This window comes from Rhinolophus ferrumequinum, chromosome 4, assembly GCF_004115265.2.
Source record: "Rhinolophus ferrumequinum isolate MPI-CBG mRhiFer1 chromosome 4, mRhiFer1_v1.p, whole genome shotgun sequence".
NCBI classification, from domain to species: domain Eukaryota; kingdom Metazoa; phylum Chordata; class Mammalia; order Chiroptera; family Rhinolophidae; genus Rhinolophus; species Rhinolophus ferrumequinum.
The window spans coordinates 14,583,876-14,604,342 of record NC_046287.1 but is presented as its reverse complement, the minus strand read 5'-3'; the positions used below and the strand labels follow the sequence as shown (position 1 = coordinate 14,604,342).

General features: G+C 36.6%; 1 protein-coding gene across 4 annotated transcripts in view; it reads left to right on the top strand.

The window, feature by feature from the left end:
- The window catches only part of DIAPH3 (diaphanous related formin 3), a 441,105-nt gene that overhangs the window by 188,990 nt on the left and 231,648 nt on the right, over positions 1-20,467 (top strand). For all 4 annotated transcript variants that reach the window (XM_033105125.1, XM_033105126.1, XM_033105127.1 and 1 more), the window contains one exon: positions 16,648-16,743. In XM_033105125.1, the coding sequence (XP_032961016.1) occupies positions 16,648-16,743 (96 nt within the window). The remainder of the gene's footprint in view (positions 1-16,647; positions 16,744-20,467) is intronic.

Sequence of the window (20,467 nt, the reverse complement as noted above, 5' to 3'; positions counted from 1 at the left end):
GTCTTGAGCAATTATCAGCAAGTTATTATTCCAGTATGAGCTGTGTCATGCTCGAAAGTGGGATGACAAAAATGTTAATGAGCGTGCATGAATGTGGGCTGATGAAGGTTAAGTGGCTGCAGATACGCTCTCCGCATTCTGTCCTATGCATGTGCAGACTGAGGCAGTGGTTCTGATGAGGGATTACAAACACATGGTGCTGATTGACAGCTCTCCATTTAACATTAAAATGGTATCTGAAGGCAAATTCTATGTTCAGCTGCATAACAGACACCAAGGTGACGAACCCTGGTGCAGCTCCACACTTCATCATCAGTTTTATTGTATAATTTGCATTTTTTCCTATTGTAGAAAATTCTCTTATTTTGTATTACACATTATTTTACAGTTGTGCCTGGCAGTGGTGGTATAGTTTAAAAAAAAAAGAAGAAGTGTTCGTCATGTACTTATGTTTTTAGAATAATAACTTGGCAGTTTAAGTGTGATGAAATTAAAATATTGTACAGAATAGCTGTTCAAGTTTATAAGAATGGGCCAGTACTCATCAGCAATATGTTCTTTCTCCTCGTGTCCATCTGCATGTAGTTTGAAATGATGACCAGGTGCTTTCCCACTATTCATTATTTGTATGCTAATTAAAATAAGCTGTGTATATATTGTTTAGGAATGTTTTGAGTGGATTTTTGCACCATGACTTCACATTCTGTAGATTGAGCATGGACTTTAAATACATTTTCTTTTTACAGAAATGGCGATGTAAGGAGCAGTATTAGGTAGTGTGGATGAGGCTTTTTTCCAATCATTTTTTCTATTACTAGTAATCTAGTACTTGGTGTTCCAACTGTGATTCTGTGCTTTGTAAAGGGTAAAATGTTATACAAATATGTGTTTTTAATGTATTTGAGCTGAAAGGACACCGCATAAGGATCACGCCTAAGGACAACACATAAGGAACAATGCTTTGCATTTTGTACCAGAAATAGAAAAAGTGGGAATGTTTATTAAATTAACATAGAATTATAAAGTTAGATAGCAATCATTTATCATTTAATAGATGAAAAATTTGAGGGCTAAGCAGTAGACTTAAAACCTGTGCCAGTAAAACTATTATTTGACCATTGATTGGGTTACTTGTTGATCATTGAGAAATGTTTCCTTTTTTATGTGCCCTGTGGAGACAGATTTCTGTAATTCACTGCATACTTGATGTAAGTTTTTACAATAATTCACCAGGGTGTTCTTCATTTTTTATATAAGCATATTTTTAATGTGTGAAGCTTGTTTTTTAAAATTGGTAGGTTTTAATTTTTTAATAAAATTAATCCATAATTAATATAGAAAATGCTCATGCATGAACCCTGTGGTCTGAAGAAGTAGGAAAGGAATACCCACCTACCCCTGGGCACTGGTTTTCATGTGTGTTCTGCAGGTGGATATTCCTCTGCAGAAGAGGGCCTTATCTCCCAGCCCGGCAGCTTCGGGCTTAAGGACTACTGACGCCCTGTAATCCCTGTTCTGTATTCAGTGCTTAAGTCTTAGTACTCCTGTGGCTTCCTTTCTGTCAGCGAGCGAAATTTGATACACAAATCAAGGCTCCTACTTCTTAATACTATGCCCAGGGCTGCACTTCTCTGCCATCACCAAGCAAAGGCTCTGCTTTCAGTTACTGAATCAGTCATGGTAAATCCTGTGACCCCACTGACCAGCCAGCTGAGAGCCAGTCAGCCAAGCAACAATTAGTATTGGATGTCTCTTCTACGAAAGGTACTGTCCTAGCTCCTGGGATACAGTGCTGAGCAAGACAGATCTGATTCCTGCCTTCATGTAGTATATTTTTAAATGGAGAAGATAGTAAATCAATTGGCAGACAAATAAAGCCAACCATAGTTTTTTAATGTGCTGTCAAAGCAGTGAGCAAGGTATGTTGATGGGAGCTAGATTGGAGAGGGTGGTCGTGGATGGCCTCGGAGGTTATGCCATTTAAATGGGGACTCAAAGGAGAAGTAGGAATTTGCCAGGCAAAGAATTGAGGGACAGGATCTCCATGTATAGGAAATAGCCTGGCCAGAGTTCCTCAGGTTGCAAAGAATGTATAATCGAGTATCCATCAGATGTTCAGAATGGCTGGAGCATGTTGTGTGATGGGGAGAATGGCAGGTGATGAGGTTTGAGGCCTGGACTGTTTGGAAAAACTTCACGTAAACTGAGTTGTGCTAAAAGATGGATATGGTTTTTGAAAGTAAGGAAGAAGGAGAAGGCTACTCCCACAGAAGGAATGGCGGGCAGAAGCAGAATTGGCATACTGTTGAAATGCCTGCTAGTTTAGGACAAAAATCCCATTGCATACAAATCATGGGTCATAGTGGAGGTCAAGTCTCTTCACTCCTTTCTCCAAATCCCATCTTTATCAATCTGCTTCCCTGTGAAGGCTGGTTTGTGTTGTACCTCAGAGATGCACTAGGAGTTCATGCGTGATGATAACTCTTAAAATAAACCCTCCTGTTCTTCAACTGCATCATGCAGAAGAAGACTGGAAATGACTGAAGCTCTTGCCTTTTATATTTATGTTGTTTACTCAACTTTTCCCTTTATTAGAAAACATATTCAGAACTGTATTTTGTTACTTTGTGTGTATGTGTATATAAATCATATATTTATATGTAGAAAGTGACTCTTCTTGGGGGTGAGAGGAAACAAATGCATTGTAATCCTGTCTCCTATTCATTTTTCATGACCCACATCTAGATGCCTGAATTCTCTAAAACTTTTTACTTTATATAGATAATTGTATTATTGTATAATTTTTATCTCTGTACATCTTATTGCGCAAATTTCAGTTGAAATTCTTTAAGGACAAGAATTATGGTTTACTTTTCTATGTCTTTCCGTGGATAGCCTCAGTGCATTCTGAGTGAGTGTGTGAATGAATGAGTGAGTGAAAGAATAAAAGAAACAACTTAAAATGGTCTTATATGCCAAAGGAGCTCTTAGGGGGGAACTCCAAACCATCAATTATTGCAGGTTCACTTGTTACCACTGTTCTGAAGGGCTCTTTGCCCTACCTTTCTCTCCGGAAAATGGAATATGGTACAGTGAGAATGGCCTGGAATCCAGAAGCTGGTTTCTAGTCTTGAATCTACCACTAGGTAGTTATATGACCTTGGAGAGGTCAGTATTTAGGGCCTCATTACACATCTATAAAATAAGAGTTTGTTTTAAATTAACATTCTAAAAGTTACCGAAAAACAAAACAAAACAAAACAAAAACATTGTATCTAAGCTCAGTACAAAAGGGACTGTGCTAATGGTGGTAAATTGATCATATTTATTCTCCGTAAGAGAATGAGATTATCACTTAGACACAGTTAAAAGTAGAAGAAAGCTTATACACATATGAAAAAATGTATACAGATGTTCACTGTAACAATATTTTTGAAAGCAAAAGTTTAGAAACTACTTAACTACTCATCAATACAGGAAACAGTTAAATTATGACATTATTAAATTATGGTACCTAGGTGATATAGTATTAAACTGTTAAAAAGAAAGTGGTTGATCCATGCATATGAACATGGAAAAAATATCTAGGGTTTATCACTTTGTGAAACAAGTAAAATGCGAAACAGCGTATGTGGTAAGAGCTCATTTGGTTAAAAAGGAAAAAAAAAATAACCCAAACTGTGTATTTATATACATGTATATAAATGTTTGTGTTTATGTACACACTCATACATGTATTTATAGTTTGTGTGAAGACTGCCAGAAGTAGCTCTTGTTACCAATGACTACTCTTACTGGTAGTGTTCTTTGGGGAATATTTGTAATAACATATAGTGATATAAAGGGAACTTTAGTTTGTTATGTACTTCTGTATTGTTTGAATTGTTTTGCAATGAAATTTTAAAATTAATTTCTTTTTCCTAGAGAACAATTCCAGAGTAAAAACACAATTAGCTTGACTAGTATGTTTAGTCTTTTTTCTTTTTGTCTTATATATTTTATATATGTAGTGTTTAACTGCAAAGTAGAAAGGTGACTTTGCCTTAGTCAATTTAAATGAGTTCCCCAAATTGTGGCAAGATATGTGAGTTATTTGTTTTCTTTTTAAACAGTTATAGCTTAGAAATGACCTTAGCTTTCCAAAGTGAAAGAAATTTTTGTCAAGTATATTACACAGGGTTCCATTAATTCAGTAAACTGCATTCAGAAAACAATATATTTGATAGTTAATTATTCCAAATGGTGCCTATGATCAAAAGGGACACCCATTTGTAATGAAGGGAATCTGTGTAATGGTTATCTGGAAGAATGTTTGTTCAAGGATGAGGACAGAAGTAATTGATGAAGTAAAAAGATGCATACATCTTTCTCAAGCTTAGAAGGAGCAGTTTCTGAAAAGCTGAGAAAGCATAGTGAGTTTTCAAGGAAGTAAGAGGGCTAAATACTCAGATAAGATTGTAACTTTCATAATTTGAGGTCAAGTATTATATAAGTCAATAGAAACGTATGTTTTATATGTTACAGTTTACTTGGGCATTGGTATATACATATCCGGAAGAACTATATCCTATACATTGCAGCCCTTCTTGCCGATTTGGTCTTTAAAATTTGGAATATCATATTTGCTGCTAATACAGATTTCTTTCCTACTACAATTCATGGGGAAAGTATATTTCATGTGAATTTCCCAATCATTATTTGAAAAGTCAAATGTAATATACCACATATTTGTGAAAACATGTCCACTGACCCTTTTCTCACGTGGACACCCTCCATTCACCATGTACAAAGCAAGATGCTCTTGTAGGTGCTCTTGCTATGTGAACATGCCATCCACTGTTCGTATTGTCCAGAGCTGCTGCCATGTTGGTCACAGGCCACTGTGAGATGATAACCTTTCCCTGGGGATAGACAGGCAGCTGGGCACAGATAGCCTCTGCCCCAAAACCACTTAGTCTTCTTTCACTCCCTAAGCCCTTCCCCCACAGCCCCGTGTCATCTGTGGGAGGAGGAAGGGAGCACACCCTGTACAGTTGGATCTAAAATCTGGTCTTATCTCCTGGGATGTCCTACAGATTCTCCCTTGGCTCTGGAAGGACTGGTTCGTCTTTCCTGTGTCTAAGACTTTGTCCTCCGATGCTGCATCTTTCCGTTTCACTGCTAGTAGTGGGATCCCGTTCTGAGTTTTATGTAGTTAAAGGAAAGTTTTGTGAATGCATTACCTTTTTTTTCCCCTTGGAAGTACCCAGCTCTTGCGTTTGAACCACGTAGCTTCCAAGACCTTTGTCTCGCTATAGATATTAACAGAAATATAATTTTACACTCAGTGTTGAGGAATCACCTCTTACGTGTTATCTTTTCCCCGGAGGAAATAAATGCCATTGATCCTGAAACGGCAAGGCTATGGGGAAAATCTCAGGGAAAAAAAAAAATTAATCTCCAGATATTATCTCCAATTATTATCTAGCTCCGCTTTCTCTGCGGGGTCGAATGAATCTTAGTCATTCTGCCTTTAATTCCATTTAATTCTCATGCCATCCCATTTGCAGTTGCCGCTGAAGTGCTAGATAGGCTCTGAATGGTAAAATTTCCAGAATAAGAATGGGAATGCAGACTCCTGACCTCCATTTCTCAGACTCTTAGCCTCTCTCTGCTTCAGTTTTCTTACTGTAAAATGAGATTTTTTTATTAGATGATTTTCAGCTCTCCGTTTTAATTGGGAAAAAAGAGACTTGAAGCTTTCAGAAATTCGCGTAATCATTTGATGTATGGATTTGATGTTTCTAGCACCAAGTAAAATAGTCTTAAGAATACGAATATGGTTTATTAAAACATTGTAAGGATTAAGAATTTTGACATGCACCAGAGATTCCCAATTAATAGGGGTCCCTCGATGTCAAAAGTGTTCGGTTTAGTATTTCGTTTCCCGTTCTGCATTGGCTTGTTGGTGGATGTCTTTTGAACATTAACTTTCACTGTCTGACATTTTCATGAAACATTTATACAGGAGAGTTTTTAATTAATAAACGTGGATAGTTTACAGTAAGGGATATTTTAGTTCCTGTTAAGATTCTTCTCCACTAAGATATTAATGCTTCTCTTCAAGTGTCAGGTGGCCCAACATAATTGTGAAGCAATTGAGTTTAAAGTGAGATTCTCTAATAAGATTTAAGCCACTGCATTCCCACTAGTGAAACCTTTCTCCCCTTCCGCTTTCACAGAATGGTTCTGTTAAGTACTTTTTTTCTTCTTTTTAATAGCACACTTGGTTAGTATGCTAAAGGTAATACTTTTTTCAGGAGGCAGGCTGGAAGTTATGATTTTATAAAAAGCTCGTAATGTTAAATATGGATATAGGGAAGGAGGTGGAAATGTTGCTTAAGTTCTTAGAAGTTTTTGTTGTAGCTTTGGGGAATTTAAAGCATCAAAGGATTTCTGAATCCTGTCTTGGCTCAGCTCTCCTTTTTCCTTGGAAGATACACACACAGGGATCCACAGCAAAGAAAGATGACGTACCACTTTATTGTTAACGTGGCTTTTGGCTGAATGGCGAAATAGAACTCTCTGGTCTTGGGTACGTGTTTGAGGCTGAGGCCCAGGCTGGCTCTCTCTGCAGAAGCCAGTACTGCCCTTTACCCATGTGCCAGCTGCCGACATGGAGCACCGACCAAGGAGATGAGGGTCTGTTTCATTGCTGGAACATGACAGTCTCTCTTCCCTGCACCGACTCTTTAGGAAGGGAGAAAATAAAAATGAGAGGACTACATGCCGTGCCTACCTAACCTTGTAAAGTGGAGGGGTAAGAAGAGGTTGGAAAGAGGAGCTAAGGTCTCCCTTTCATATAAAAGTATACCTTCGTTTTCTCACTGTACATCTCTAATGACAGAGGACTTGACATGGGCTACCATATTGTGAGAAATCGGAGCACTGGACTGTGACAGTCAAGAAAACGGAAATGTGAAGCCCTGAATTGCCCAAGAATTAAAAAATCCTTGTGCGATTTGGAGAGGTAGTCCAGGGTGAGAGGTAAGAGAAGAGGGGCTCTATCAATGCCACCAGATGAGCAGTCAAGCCCATGTATGTGTATATGTGAGGTGTATTGTGCAGTGAATGAGTCCTGGCTGTGCCTTTGACAAGCTCTGGGGAAAGACCATATGTGTTTTAATGATCCCAGTTTGGTCTGGTTGGAGAATTTTTCGGTCACTGAGGTCTCTCTCTCTTCATTAAAAAAATATTGACTCTCTTCATTCCTATGTACGTTTTCAAATCAAAAAGAGGCCAAATTAACATTATTTTTAAAAAAGTGACTTTAAATCCAGCCTTATAAAGATTTTTTTTTTCTGTTTTTAAATTGTGGTTAATTTACATAACATAACATTTTACAGTTTAAACCATTTTTGTGCATACAGTTCTATGGCATTAAGTACATTCACATTGTCGTACAACCATCACCACTGTCCATCTCCGGAACTTACCTTCCCGACTGATACTCTGTACCGTTTAAACATGAACTCCTCGTTCCCTTATCTCCCTTGTAAAGATCATTTGAAACCCATTTCCCCAATCACACTATAGCCTGACCCCTGCTAGACCTCCCGTAACCCCGTCCCTGTAGTTGGGAGGCAGACATGGGCCATATGAATTGTATATAAGGAAGATGGTGCCAGGAGTTTTATAAGGCCATGTAGGCTCTACACAATATGAGTTCTGGCTGGAAGGGGAGATAACATAGATACACAATATCAACAGCCCAGGTTGGGGAAAAAAAAAAGTCCCAAGTTCAGATGGTGTGGGAAAGAAATTAGCACAGAATACTTGATTCTAGCATACAGACTAGGCCAATAATGGAGCTCCAATTAGGTAGGCCAATTGGAGGCCAGAATGATCCAGAATATCAACTGCTGGCATTCTGGAACACAGAAGAGTAAAGATTCAGTAACTGAGAAATTGGGGAAATAATTTGAATTTTCAACGGAGCTATCAGATAAAAACATAATATCTGAGGGGCAGGATAACTACTTCTCAAAAAGCCTTTATAATAAAGGTTGATTCGAATTGAGCAAATACCTAGGTATCGACTCCGTCTTCTCCTCTCTCACTCGCACATGCAAACACACACAAATAGTTTTTGATCAGACATGAAAAATACATTCCTTTCCTAGGGCAATGCTAGGCCTATAGGTAGAGACCAGTACGCAGCTCTTCTGCTAGGGGCAGGATCCCAGAACTGCATTTGTGTAACATCACAACAAATGTTAATGCAAAATTTGCATTGACGCTCCGCACACTGATTAGGTTTCTTTGCAAAAATACAAGGTCCTGAAGAACACAAGCATGCTGTCATTGTAAAATTCTGCTTCTTAAAACTGAACTTCTTTCTCAGTATTTTGGAATGATTATTTTTATGTCTGATCACATTTCTTCTACCAAGTTTTGTATAATAACTGGCTGTTTTGATGAACTCTGTGTTATGTTTTCCCCACACTCTTACAAGGGATAGTCAGCTCACTATTTAATATGGCATTGCTTATTATCTGTTAGTTAATATAATTTATTGTTACTTATTCTATTCCCAAGTTGCTCAGCACTGTGTGTACAAATACTAATAAGCTTGCTTATTAAGTCTTTCCATTCTACAGCATGCTCATCATCGTGAATTACCTGTGCCTTCATTTGGATTTAATCCTTCTTTTAAATTAGGAATGAACACTGAGTTCTCATTCTTTTTATAATAGACTCCACCCACTTCAGTAAATTCTCTTGTGAATGCATTAGCATGTCATGCATTAACTTTTATAGCCTTTGCTTTGTAATTTCTTTTAGCAGAGAAATATTTCCACTTTCGAACATCATCAGAGGATATCGGAAGTAGGTTGTCCTGGCAAAAACAATAGTTAGTAGGAAAATTATTTTTTTATAAATACGCGTATTATTTCATGACTGGGAAACAGCAAATTCAGAAAGAATTCACAGGGGGCAGGTACTTAAAGTGGGGAGATATTGAGAATGCATAATAAAATATTTAGAGATGGTTTTATGAGAAGTTGTGATGAGACAAGAAAGATCATGTGAGAATAGGCTTCCGTGTTCTTTTGACTGAGTTTGTTAAACTCTTTCCCGAAACCTTTACTTTCCTCCCTCATATCTTTGGTCCATTTAATCAAAGCTCATCGTAATTGGTAACTAATGTAACAGATATACATGATGAATAGGCCTAACTCGTTCACAGTCATTGTTGTCCCCAATGCACAGATTGTTAAAGTTGTTGAATATGTGAATTGGAAGGGTCTGATTTTTTTTTGAACTCCTGTTTTTTTTTTTTTTTTTTTTTTGCTATCTAAATCTTTGGCTATGAAGAGGTATTTACACACAAGGGGACCTCAAGAAAGTGCTTCTTTTAGTTTCTGGTGCTACCACTTTTGAAATGAGCAAAATTAATTTCTGATTGCAGAGGTCTTTGAGAGATCAAACCGTTTTTTATAGCATATCTTGATCAGCATGTTATTTCATATAGGAATAAAGCGATGGGGGACACAGATACTTTTAGTTTAGCTATGCAGAAATCATGATCATTTTGAAGCACATGTTTTAAGTTTTTTATAAAATTATATCCCCATTGCCTGGTGATCCTTTTGTACATGTAGTAGTATTGGGTAAAAACAAAATCTGGACTCAGCTCTCGTGAAGGGTTTGTTAAATAGTGGAATCCTTCTCCCTGTCTGTTGTAAGACTTTAGGTGTGGAGAAAGGTCTTTCCAAGCTATTTGGTTTGTGACATTGTCCAGTAATTAGAATGTCATATCAAGAGAAACATGCATTTATTTGCTATACTTATGATGATTGCTGTAATTGAAATAATCTATTCCACAACATTTTATTTAGTGTTTCAGCCACTTTTCTTATATATTATATCATTTGTAGCCTGGAATTGCCAGACAGATATCGTTTTGCTAGCAAAATACTCTGTTTAGTTATGGCAGTCACATATTAATATTTGAATAGAAAAATAACCTGTTTCTCCTGTTTGTTTTCTATGTGGTTAGATACCTAGTCATTTATTTATGTGCCTAAAAATATTAAAACTGGGTTTGACAGATCAGATATGACTAAAGCTACTTATACAATTATGGTTTTCAATACCAAAGCATTTACTTTGACATTTTGCCAAGGGTGTATTGCCTACTTAAAAAGTAATCTGTTCCAAGTTTTCACTTTTTTCTTTGTGTTCCTTCTCTTCTGCCTTCGAGCTGCCTAAATCTTCCTTGAAATGTATTGTCCTATCACAACTACCAGCAGTAGTAACGTTTACAAATCTGTTTTCCTTTCTTAGCCATTTGGCTGTTCTCAGATTCTGCCCTTTGAGACACCCAGAAACATTCATTCTATCCACACTGTGTGGCTGAAAAACTGAGCCTCATGCAAAGTAGGCCACCATTTGAGAGGTAGCGCCTGGTGAAACTAGAGTGTTTTTGATGTTGTCTTTCCATAGCTTTAAATTCTGCTCATTGTGTTCAGGAGACCAAGCATTTTTTTTCCCTCCCCCAGGACCACTCCCCTTCCCACTCCCTCTCCCATAGAACATGCACAGCAAGGGAAATTCAATCGCAGGTAAAGGCAGAGCTTGGGGAGTTCCCTCTCTCCCATGTGCTTGGTTGCAGACCGCTTTCTTCATGCAGGTTCCCTGCCCTGGCGGTGGCTCTGGGCCTGTGGTGTGGTGGTCAGGGCCCTCGTTTGTCCGAACTGTGGCCAAGTGACTCATAGTCTATGCTTAGGTTGCCTCATGGAACGAGGTGCTGAAAGCTTCATACTCAAGGGCTGTTCTGTTTCTAAAATGTGGACCCTATAAAATTTTGATACTCTATTAGCCTCTTAGAACCTCCATCGTTAGAAAGCAAGAAGAAAACCCCAATTAATGCCGGCAATCTCTAGTTTTCCGATGTCTCCTTGCCCCTACCTCTCTCCCCAGTTGAAGACTGCGAGCCTTCAGTTTCATTTGCTAAAGACATGATTGATGCTTGCTTTATTTTGTAGTTCAGTTTAGTTTATTGGCTTCTCTCAGTGTCACAGAGAATGCTTATTTAATCCGGTATACTTCCTTTTAATCCTCCCAAAGCTAGTGTAAAAATCTAATGAACGAAGGGTAATGTATTGTAAACATGTAACATGCAATATTTAATAGCATTAGTGCTAAATGAATACCTAAAAAATGGAAATGCTTAGTATTTTAAAAACATTTTAATGTTAAGTACATTTAACCAGGAAGTACTAACAAAAATAGAGTAAACAATTATTAGTGGCATTCACTGATTTACAATAAAATAGTTCTCCCTTATTTGTGGGGAATGTTTCAAGACTCTCGGTTGATGCTTGAAATTGCTTGTAGTACCGAACACTATATATACTATATGTTTTCTGACGCAGACATAGCTATGATAAATATCTTACTGTACAGTACTTACCTTTCCTCTTGTGATGACGTGAGGCGATAGGATTCCTACGTGGTGAGATGAAGTGAGGTACTCGGAATGGCCCGTAATTTAAAACGTAGGGCTTGCTTATTTCTGGAATTTTCCATGTAATATTTTCAGACCTCAGTTAACTGTGAGTAGCTGAAAGCTTGGAAAGTGAAACTACAGATAAGAGGGAGAACTACTCTAATCAGTTATGGAAAGAGAAAACGTTTTTGTCCCTATTAGATAACTTACAAATTTAGAGCTTTGTATTCTAGAATTTTTTGCAGTTGTCCAAAAATATCACCTCCTGACAAATGTGATATTTTTAATCATTTTGATTAAAACATAATAGAAAATGAACTGGAATTAGATATATAACCATGTGCCATGGAATTATGATTTTTAATTGAAAATTTACTATGAAACGAGATTTTGAAAGGAGATTTTTAAATATAATTTTGCTGCTGGTTTGAAACTTTGGAAATAGAAAAAGAATAATGAGAAAATTTAATTTAAAAAGACTGTCAGTTTTTGGCTCTCGGAAACAGAAAGTTTTGTTATCTTTGATTCATCTTTGACTTCATTCTGACATAAAAATCCTTATAAAATGTGTCATATGCTGTGTTAGTGATCAGAACCATTTTTGAACAGTATTACTCTTCTCTCAGAAAAATGCAGCCTTACACATCTCCAGGAAGAAAAATTAAACACAAACCTCTAATAGCAAAAACGCTAGATCACAGCTATCCATGGCTCTAATAATCTGACTTTCTGATTCAGAGTTTCATCTCACACTTGCAACAATCTAGTCTTTTAGAGAAAGTGTATTTTGTGCTGGCTTTAGAAGAGCTCCACCTGTGGGTGGGATGAATCTTAAAATGTGCTCACCTGTCAGCTCCAGAGTTGCGGTTAAGCACTCTGATTCTTGTCCCTTATTTCTCTGTCACTGCTGGAAGTGGGGGTCGGCCACAGGAAGGTAATTATCACCTCATTTCACACTGACAACTCCTGTTAGAAGGCCAGTGTCCCCAGGTTCTTGATGTAAGCCACAGTGAGGTTCAGTGTGTGTGTGTGGGGGGGGGCGGGGATGCCCAACCTGATGTCTAGATTTCAAGCCTGAGTTCCCTGCGGAAACCTGCATGGTCCTCTGGCTAGTATTTCACAGAGAGAGTGTCAGCGTGGGTAACTCAAATAGGATTTTGTGTAAAAACTTTACTCCCACTAAACGTCCTCCTTTATTCTTATTGCTCTTTAATGCATCCTTGTCATCGATGCTAATATTTAGAGCCTGCTTTATCAGTAACCTATGCATAAACATTTTCACTGGTGTTACACTGATGTGAGGCTGTCCATTATCGGGCTGCATTTTTTCTTTCAACATTTCATTATTTCTCCATACGAAAGGTTTTATCCAAATCAGTCTATTTGGATAATGGACTGATTATCTGGTTTCATATCAATAAAAGCATATTTTCACCTTTTTTTGTTTTTTTCTGAATTCTCTTTTTTTTTCTCTCTTGGGAAACTTTTCTTCTTCTTATTCCTTTGTCCATATTCACCCACTGTGTCAATTCCATCTTTTCCCAACCATCCTTTGAATGTATGATAGAGAAGAGAGGAGAAAAACCATCATTTTATTCCATTTATGGTATGCTGATATATCATTTTTATAAAAAGGCAGAATTGGTAAAATTGCTTCTATCTCTAATTTAGAAGTTGAAGTGGTCAAGATTGCTTGGTACACTGTTTTTTGTTTTTGTTTTTGTTTTTTTTATTTTTTTTTAAGTGACACCTATATATCCACAATTAGTGGAAAGAATATCGGAGTCAAAATCTGGTGATCTTCATTCTTTTATCTGTTGCTTAAAGTTACTTTCCCTAAGCATTATTTTTCTTGTCGTTATTGCAATGATAATAGTAGGAGTATGACTATTATGGAAATTATATAAGGAAGTCCAACAGAAAGTGTTCAGTGCAATGCCTAGTAGATGTTCAGTAAATGCAATTTAAAATTAAAGGTTGCTAGTTTATTTGACTTGTTTCAGGTAGACTAGAAAATGTTCCAGAATGTGAAAAGATACTGAAATTGAGAACTAAGCTGATGAAAAAAAAAAAATTAGAATCTGCTCTTTTCTAAGTGACAAAAATAAGAAAGTAAAATATATACATTTTCTGAAAAGTAGAGGATTGCCATTTGTTTAGGTTAAGGAAACAAAGTCCACTAACATAAGTGTTCTTAGCCTTCATCTGAAAATTCTAGCCAATATAACAAGCCAAGGAGGAGGTTTAAATACTCAGACTAAGGAGACACGTGTCATTGTTTGCTGGTAGCTGGGAGGCCTGTGACAGTGAGTGGAGTAACTGACAGGACCTGTATCTGCATTCCGTGTTTCTCTTCTCCACATCTGTACATCCAGCTTCCTCTTATACATGACCATGTGGATGCATAAGAGCCCCTCAAAATGAACGTGTTTGAAACTGGACCAATTCAAACCTGTTACTCACTTGTTGCTGAATTCAACAGCACCATCATCTGCTCGGTTCCTGCAACCTGAGTGCCCCCTTCCTTCCGCTTTAGCCTGAGGGTTCCTATGTAATACACACAAACAGCCATACATCTAACAGGCATTTATTGAGCATCTGCTATGTTCCAGGCCTTACTCTTGGTGCTGAGGACACATGGTGAACAGTTTCTAAGGAAGTTGTTTTCTAATGAGGAAAGAGAGACAATATCACATTTATGATATGTGAGGAGTAAGAGTTGTGGGGGAGATAATGGGGCAAAAGCGGTGATGATAGGGAATACAGGCCTGGGGGCGGGGTTGGAAGGGGTGGGTTGCTATTCTATACCGAGTAGTATGGGAAAGCTTTTCCATTAAGGTTTAATAGGATCCTTCTGCTGCATCATAGTGAAGACACTACAGTTGGCAAGCCTGGAGGTGGGAGAGGAGTTAGAAAATGGTTGTGGTCCAGGAAACAAAGGATGGTAGCCACAGGCAGGGGAGAGGTAGCAGTCAGGGAGACGGTGGGGAGCTCTTATTTTTTGGAGTCACAATTGACAGGATTTACTAATTTCTATGATTTGAGGGAAATCATAGAAAGGATGACTTCAAGCTTTTAGACTTGAGCAATTGCGACAAAAGTATTCCTATTTTCTGAGTTGATGAAAGCTGCTAGAAGAGCAGGTGTGCAGGTGTGCGTATGTGGTTTGGGGTATGTTACGTAGAAGGTGCCCAGTAGACATCCAGGTAGAGATGTTGAGAATCCTTAGTTGGCTATTCAGGTCTGGAATTCAGGTGACAGATGTGGCTGGATTCTTCTTTCCGAACGCATCTGTTCTCTCCGTCCCAGCAGCTCCTTCTCTAGGTGAGGGAGCCATGGACTGACATTCGGATTACTTTAGGTCCCTTCGTCTTGCCCTCTGCTTTTATCACTTTTTCATCTTCAACACCCTGAGTTTTTCCTAAAATGTCATTATTTTGATGTCTCTCAAATACTTAAACCTTCAGCAGCTCCTCATTGCTTGAAAAATAAAATTCAGACTTCTTAACCCGGCTCAAAAGGTCTTGTATGAACTGGTGACTGATTAGTTTCTGGTGTCATTTTTTCCCCCCACTCAATAGTCTCTGCTCTAACTCTTCTCACTTCTTTCTGTGCCCTTCAAGTTTTTACACCTTTAGACCCTCCATTATCTGGTCCTTCCTCTCTCCACCCCAAAACCTTCTCACCTGCCTCTCTTTTTCTCTTTCAAGCTTTTGATCAGTATCATTTATTACAGGCAGACTGTCCCTGACAAGTATGGGTTAAGGGGCTCTTCCTTATTCTCCTGTGGTTCTTAACAAAACAAGGAAATTGTATCAATGTATTGTAATTGCCACTTACCTTTCATTCACCTCTGTGGGCCCTTCAATTCTGTGAGGCCAGGATGTCTCTGTTTTGTCTAGTATTGTTTCTGTATTGTTCAGCGTAATCCCTTTCAGTTGATGCTTAGTACATATTATTTGAAAGAAAGAAGAAATAAAGTGACTGATTATAAAACATGACTGCAAAATTGAGCAAAGTTTCCATATTCTAGCGTTAACTAGTTGCAAAGTATAGTGAGGAATTAACCACCCACCTCCAAATACTTGAGAGTATAATTTAGGCATATTACTCAACATTAACAATAAATATACAAGTTGCCTATGAAGAATACTGCATTTAGTTGAATAACTATAGACACATGTCATGTTCATGACTGAAATTTGAAAGTTGTTAAAAGTATCAAATCTCCTTAGTCTATTTACAAATGCATTGTGATTCAAATACAATTCAATTAGATTTTATTTTTGAACTTTTGAAGTACTCTAAAGTTCATGTGGAAATATAAATGAGCGAGAAAAGTGAAGAAAATTTAGAAAGGGAAGAACAGCCAATTAATAAGCTATATCATAAATGTACAATGCTTAAGACAGAGTGGTACTAGAACAGTAGTACACAGAACAACGGAACAGAATTCCAGAAAAACAACTATATGATAAAAGTATAATGTAAAATCAGTTGAGAAAGGTGGCAGAGTATTCATAAAATGATACAGAGATAATTAGGTAATAAATATTTTGAAAAATATAAAATTTGATCTCTGTCTCACCAAAACATGTAATATATAAAAATATAAAAATATAAAATATAAAAATAATGTAATTATTATTTGCCATCTTTCAAAGATTTGGAAAACAAATGGCAAACAGTGTACTCTTCCAGTTTTGTATGAGCTATATGTTTTAAATAAGCATGGTATATCACACATAAAAGAGCTGGTGCTTGTTTTTGTTTAGCACTCTCAGAGCTAACTTCTAATCCTAAGTGTCAGTAGTATAATTTTATAGTGTGCTGTATACTGTTCAAATGAGCTAACTCTACTTATTCTTGCATATGATGGTATTGGTTTGCATAGTGAACATTAGTTTTATTTTTGTTTTCCCTGTTGGACCTTCAAATATTTATTCTTAGTAGTTTTTCCAGCATAAGAGCCATCAGTGCCTATCTGACGTAGTTTAGGTCTTGGGATATCTATTATTTCATTATTTTTATAATTGTAATTTAAAAGCTTTGTATCTTTTTTGGGAGTTTTTGATGATAGAATGTTCACATCCTATCCTTTGGCAGCTGAGTGCCTTCCTGTTCCTAACGTGGATGCATCCTTGGTCTTACAGAGAGAAGAGAAGAGGAAGATTTTGAAGAGAAGAAAGCTCTTAAGAAAAAAATTAAAGAACTTAAATTTCTAGATTCTAAAATTGCTCAGAACCTTTGTAAGTATCAGATTTTAATACTATTAAATTAGCAAAACACACGGGGGGTGGTTCCTTTAAATTATTTCATTTTCTTTATGACTTTTTCATTTTATGTTATTTTATCATTATTTGTGTAATAAAGGCAAAGGTAACTTTCCTTTAGGCAACTTATGGTTTAAATGCTTCAAAAGGTTAATACATTAGAAGATAAAACTAAGAAAAGGATTTAGAATGATAATGTATCTCTCGTAACTGAAAAGAAAACTACCCCTTTAAAGTCTCCTTTATAAGTATATAAATAAAGAAATAAGGAATTTAGATGACATCATATTTTTAAAAAAAGGGTAGTGGATTATTTCTTTTATACCTCTGAATCTCTATTATTTGTGATACTTGATCACACACAAAGGAGGTTGGAATATTAATGGAAATAAAGGATGATGAGTAAAATGAATTTCATTATTCCATCTGAGCAGTTCAAAGCCTTTTCTCAAAAGTACTGACTGGAAATATTTTAGATTTAATTACTGTTACAGAGACCTAAATACTTAGTATTGAATTGTCTTCCTGACTGAATTACTCTGGGAGAAGAGGGCAAATAGTTTTGCTTCTAACTCATTTCTAACTGCCTCTTAAATGCATCAAAGATAGTTCTTCTTGGAACTGAGATAATATCGGTATATATTACTTTCTGATGGTGCAAGTGGGATATAATGTGGAAAATCTAAAGACATGGAGAATTAACATGGCTTTTAGTCTCCCTTTCAATCATTACATGCCTCAAGTGAGCTTTTAGCAACTATTGGAACAAAACAATTCTTTGTTGAGAGGATAAAGATCCATGCTATTGACTAAGGAAGGAGTTAAGTTAGAGGCAGTGTCTGTAAAAGGCAGAGTTGACATTCCTTTTGTGAAAGTTCTGGAACGTCCTTCGTCTCATATTCACTGTGACAGAGGGCCATCCCTTTCAAGTAGGATTGCTGAGATCTCTGTGGATAGTAGACAGACGTTAATGCTGTTGGCCAATACACAGTCCTTTATTTCTGGCCACAAATTTACTGCACATCCCAGCCTCTTTCAAGTTAGGTGTCAGTCATGAGTTGCTTGGACCAATGACAGTGCAAGTGGAGATGAGGTACTTTTTGTGTGGCAGTGTTTAATTGCTTGTGCAAGGAGCTCTAGTGCTCTTTCCCTTCACCCCAGAGTAGCAGCCAGAATGGTGTCCACAAACCTGGTAGGAGGGGCATAAGTAAGAGTCCTGTCTTTCAGATGTGTGATGCGAATTCGAAATACATATATTTTTAATATTTTTGTTATTTGCTTAGATCACTGAAGTCTGGGGGACTATTACATGATATGGGTATTTCAGGGAATTGTCCCTCTTAAAGGAACATCATCTCAATTCAAAGCATTGAGATATGTCAGAAAGTTCTGTGATCCGAGGTGATTCTTTTTATTATTATTTTTGGGTCCATTTTACATGTCACGTGTTTAACTTCCCCTTTTTATAATAGTAATAAATTTTTTTTTCAATTACAGTTGACATTCAATATTCTACTCCGCCATCTTGACCAGAAGTCAAAATGATTATTTTCTTGAAAAATGTCCATGACCTGCATTATAATTCCCTAATCTTGACTCGATAAATAGTCTCATTAGACGTCCTGAAGCAATATCGTTTTGAATAAAATTCTTTTTTTTATGGGTCAGTCATAAGGTAGTCTACACACCCATCTCCAAGTTGAGTAATTGACTTGTCAGACAGGATTCTTTATCATTATTTATATGTTATGGAACATGTGCTAAGTAGGATTTCAAATTTAATTGTAATAGTTAATAATTACTGATTAGCTTTCTGTGCTAGTTCTGTATTTGGCTCCTTAATCTTTACTACAGCCCACCATGTAGGTAGTAGTTTGACATTAGATAGGTAGGGAATCTGGTAGGAGTAGCAATTCAGTGACTTGGTTAAGATCGCTCATTTTGAAAATGGCCGCTAGGTATAAGTCATATCTATTCCTGTTTAGAGATTTTAAAAAATGCATTCTCATAGAGAAGGATAATGTTTGTCTTATTTACTTTGTCTAGAGGGTATATATCCATTCATTTAATTGCTAAACATGTTTTAAAGTATAAGATCAAAAGGCCCAGAATTTATACTGTCATATTATGATGTAATCCATTCTAGGATTATTCTTGCCCTCTCTGATTGCAGCAAGAGTTATGATTTAAGTTTAAGAAGCTTTAGCAGCCTTATAATCTTTACTGTAATTATAGTTCAAATTCACAGCTGGTTTTTGTCTATGAAATTCAGTCTTTCGAGATACTGAATTCTGAGAAGAGAGTCTTGTGATAGTGATAAGACTCTCTTGTCACTTAGAAATCTAAGATAATTTCTCTTAAATGAAATATTCTATAGAATTTTGAGGAAAGAGTCTAAAATTCACTCATTTATTTATCTTTTTATTTAAAGGTGAGTCGGGTTCCCTGTATTTTGAGTTCATAAAGATTTTGCAAAAACTATGGGCACAGCATAAAACAGAATTCCAACCATTCTAGGGTATAGAGATGGCTTGGGAGTTGTGCAAGGTTCATAGGCTTTACCAGACTTTTTGGAGTGGGTAATAGAACTGTAAAGGGAGGAACTCAGAAGCTACAAATTAGCATAAATATTTAAATATTTATAAGTTCCCTTGAAGAGAACATGTGTGACTGGTTCCAAAATCTGCACACTTTACACTCGTTCACTGAACTCAAAGCTTCCCACTGGGTTCTATATAATCACATTTTGGAGGATAAGATGCATGTTAGTAAAAAGATTGATTTTAATGCATCTTTTGGAGACTTTATGTTATTCTCCGTAACTTTTAAGTATTTAAAAAAAATTAAGGTCTATACTTTTGTATTGTATGTTATGCACTAGGCCATTTTCAGCTCTTCTGTAATTTTTTTGCCCTTAGTTATAGCAAATGTTTTCCGCAAAAGAATTTCTTCATAAACTATTAAAAAAAATAGTTCATTCTTTCTAAATATGTGTTTAATGTGTATGTTGATTTAATTATGGAATAATTCCTGAATGTAGTGGGCTAATAATAAACATAGAAGAAAGTAAAGGAATAAAGTATGTCTATCTGCAAACTAAATTTTGGATATCATACTTTATTCATTCAATGCTTGGTTGAATTTGGGTTTCCCATTTTTGGTTTTATTAAGGAAGGGTGTCACATATTATGGCCTTTAGGCTAAATTTTGTCCATTGCCTGTTTTATTGGAACTTAGCCAGCACATTTATTTACACATTGTTTATGGCTGCTTTTGTACTACAGTGGCAGAGCTGAGTTATCGTGACCAACTGTATGGCTCACAGAACCTGAAATATTTACTATGTGGATCTTTATAGAGAAAAAGTGTGGAGATTCCTGTTCTAAGTATTAATATGTACACCTGTTCTGTGTTTGTACCAGTTTTCTCTTCCACCATCAGGGCTTGAGTATTCCCGCTCTATAGCCTCCCCGATTCTTGGTGTTTTACAATGATCTAGTGTGGTTTTTTAAATTTTTTAATTTATTTAATTTATCATGTTTGGGGTTTGTTCAGTCTCCTTGATCTGATGTTTTGGTCTCTCTGTAATTCTGGAAAAATTCTCTGGTTCTTCATATATGCTTCTTTCCTGTTCTTTTTGTGATTTCCTTTTGGAATTCCAAGTAGGTTTTTTAGGTATCCTTTGTAATTTGCTGTGTCT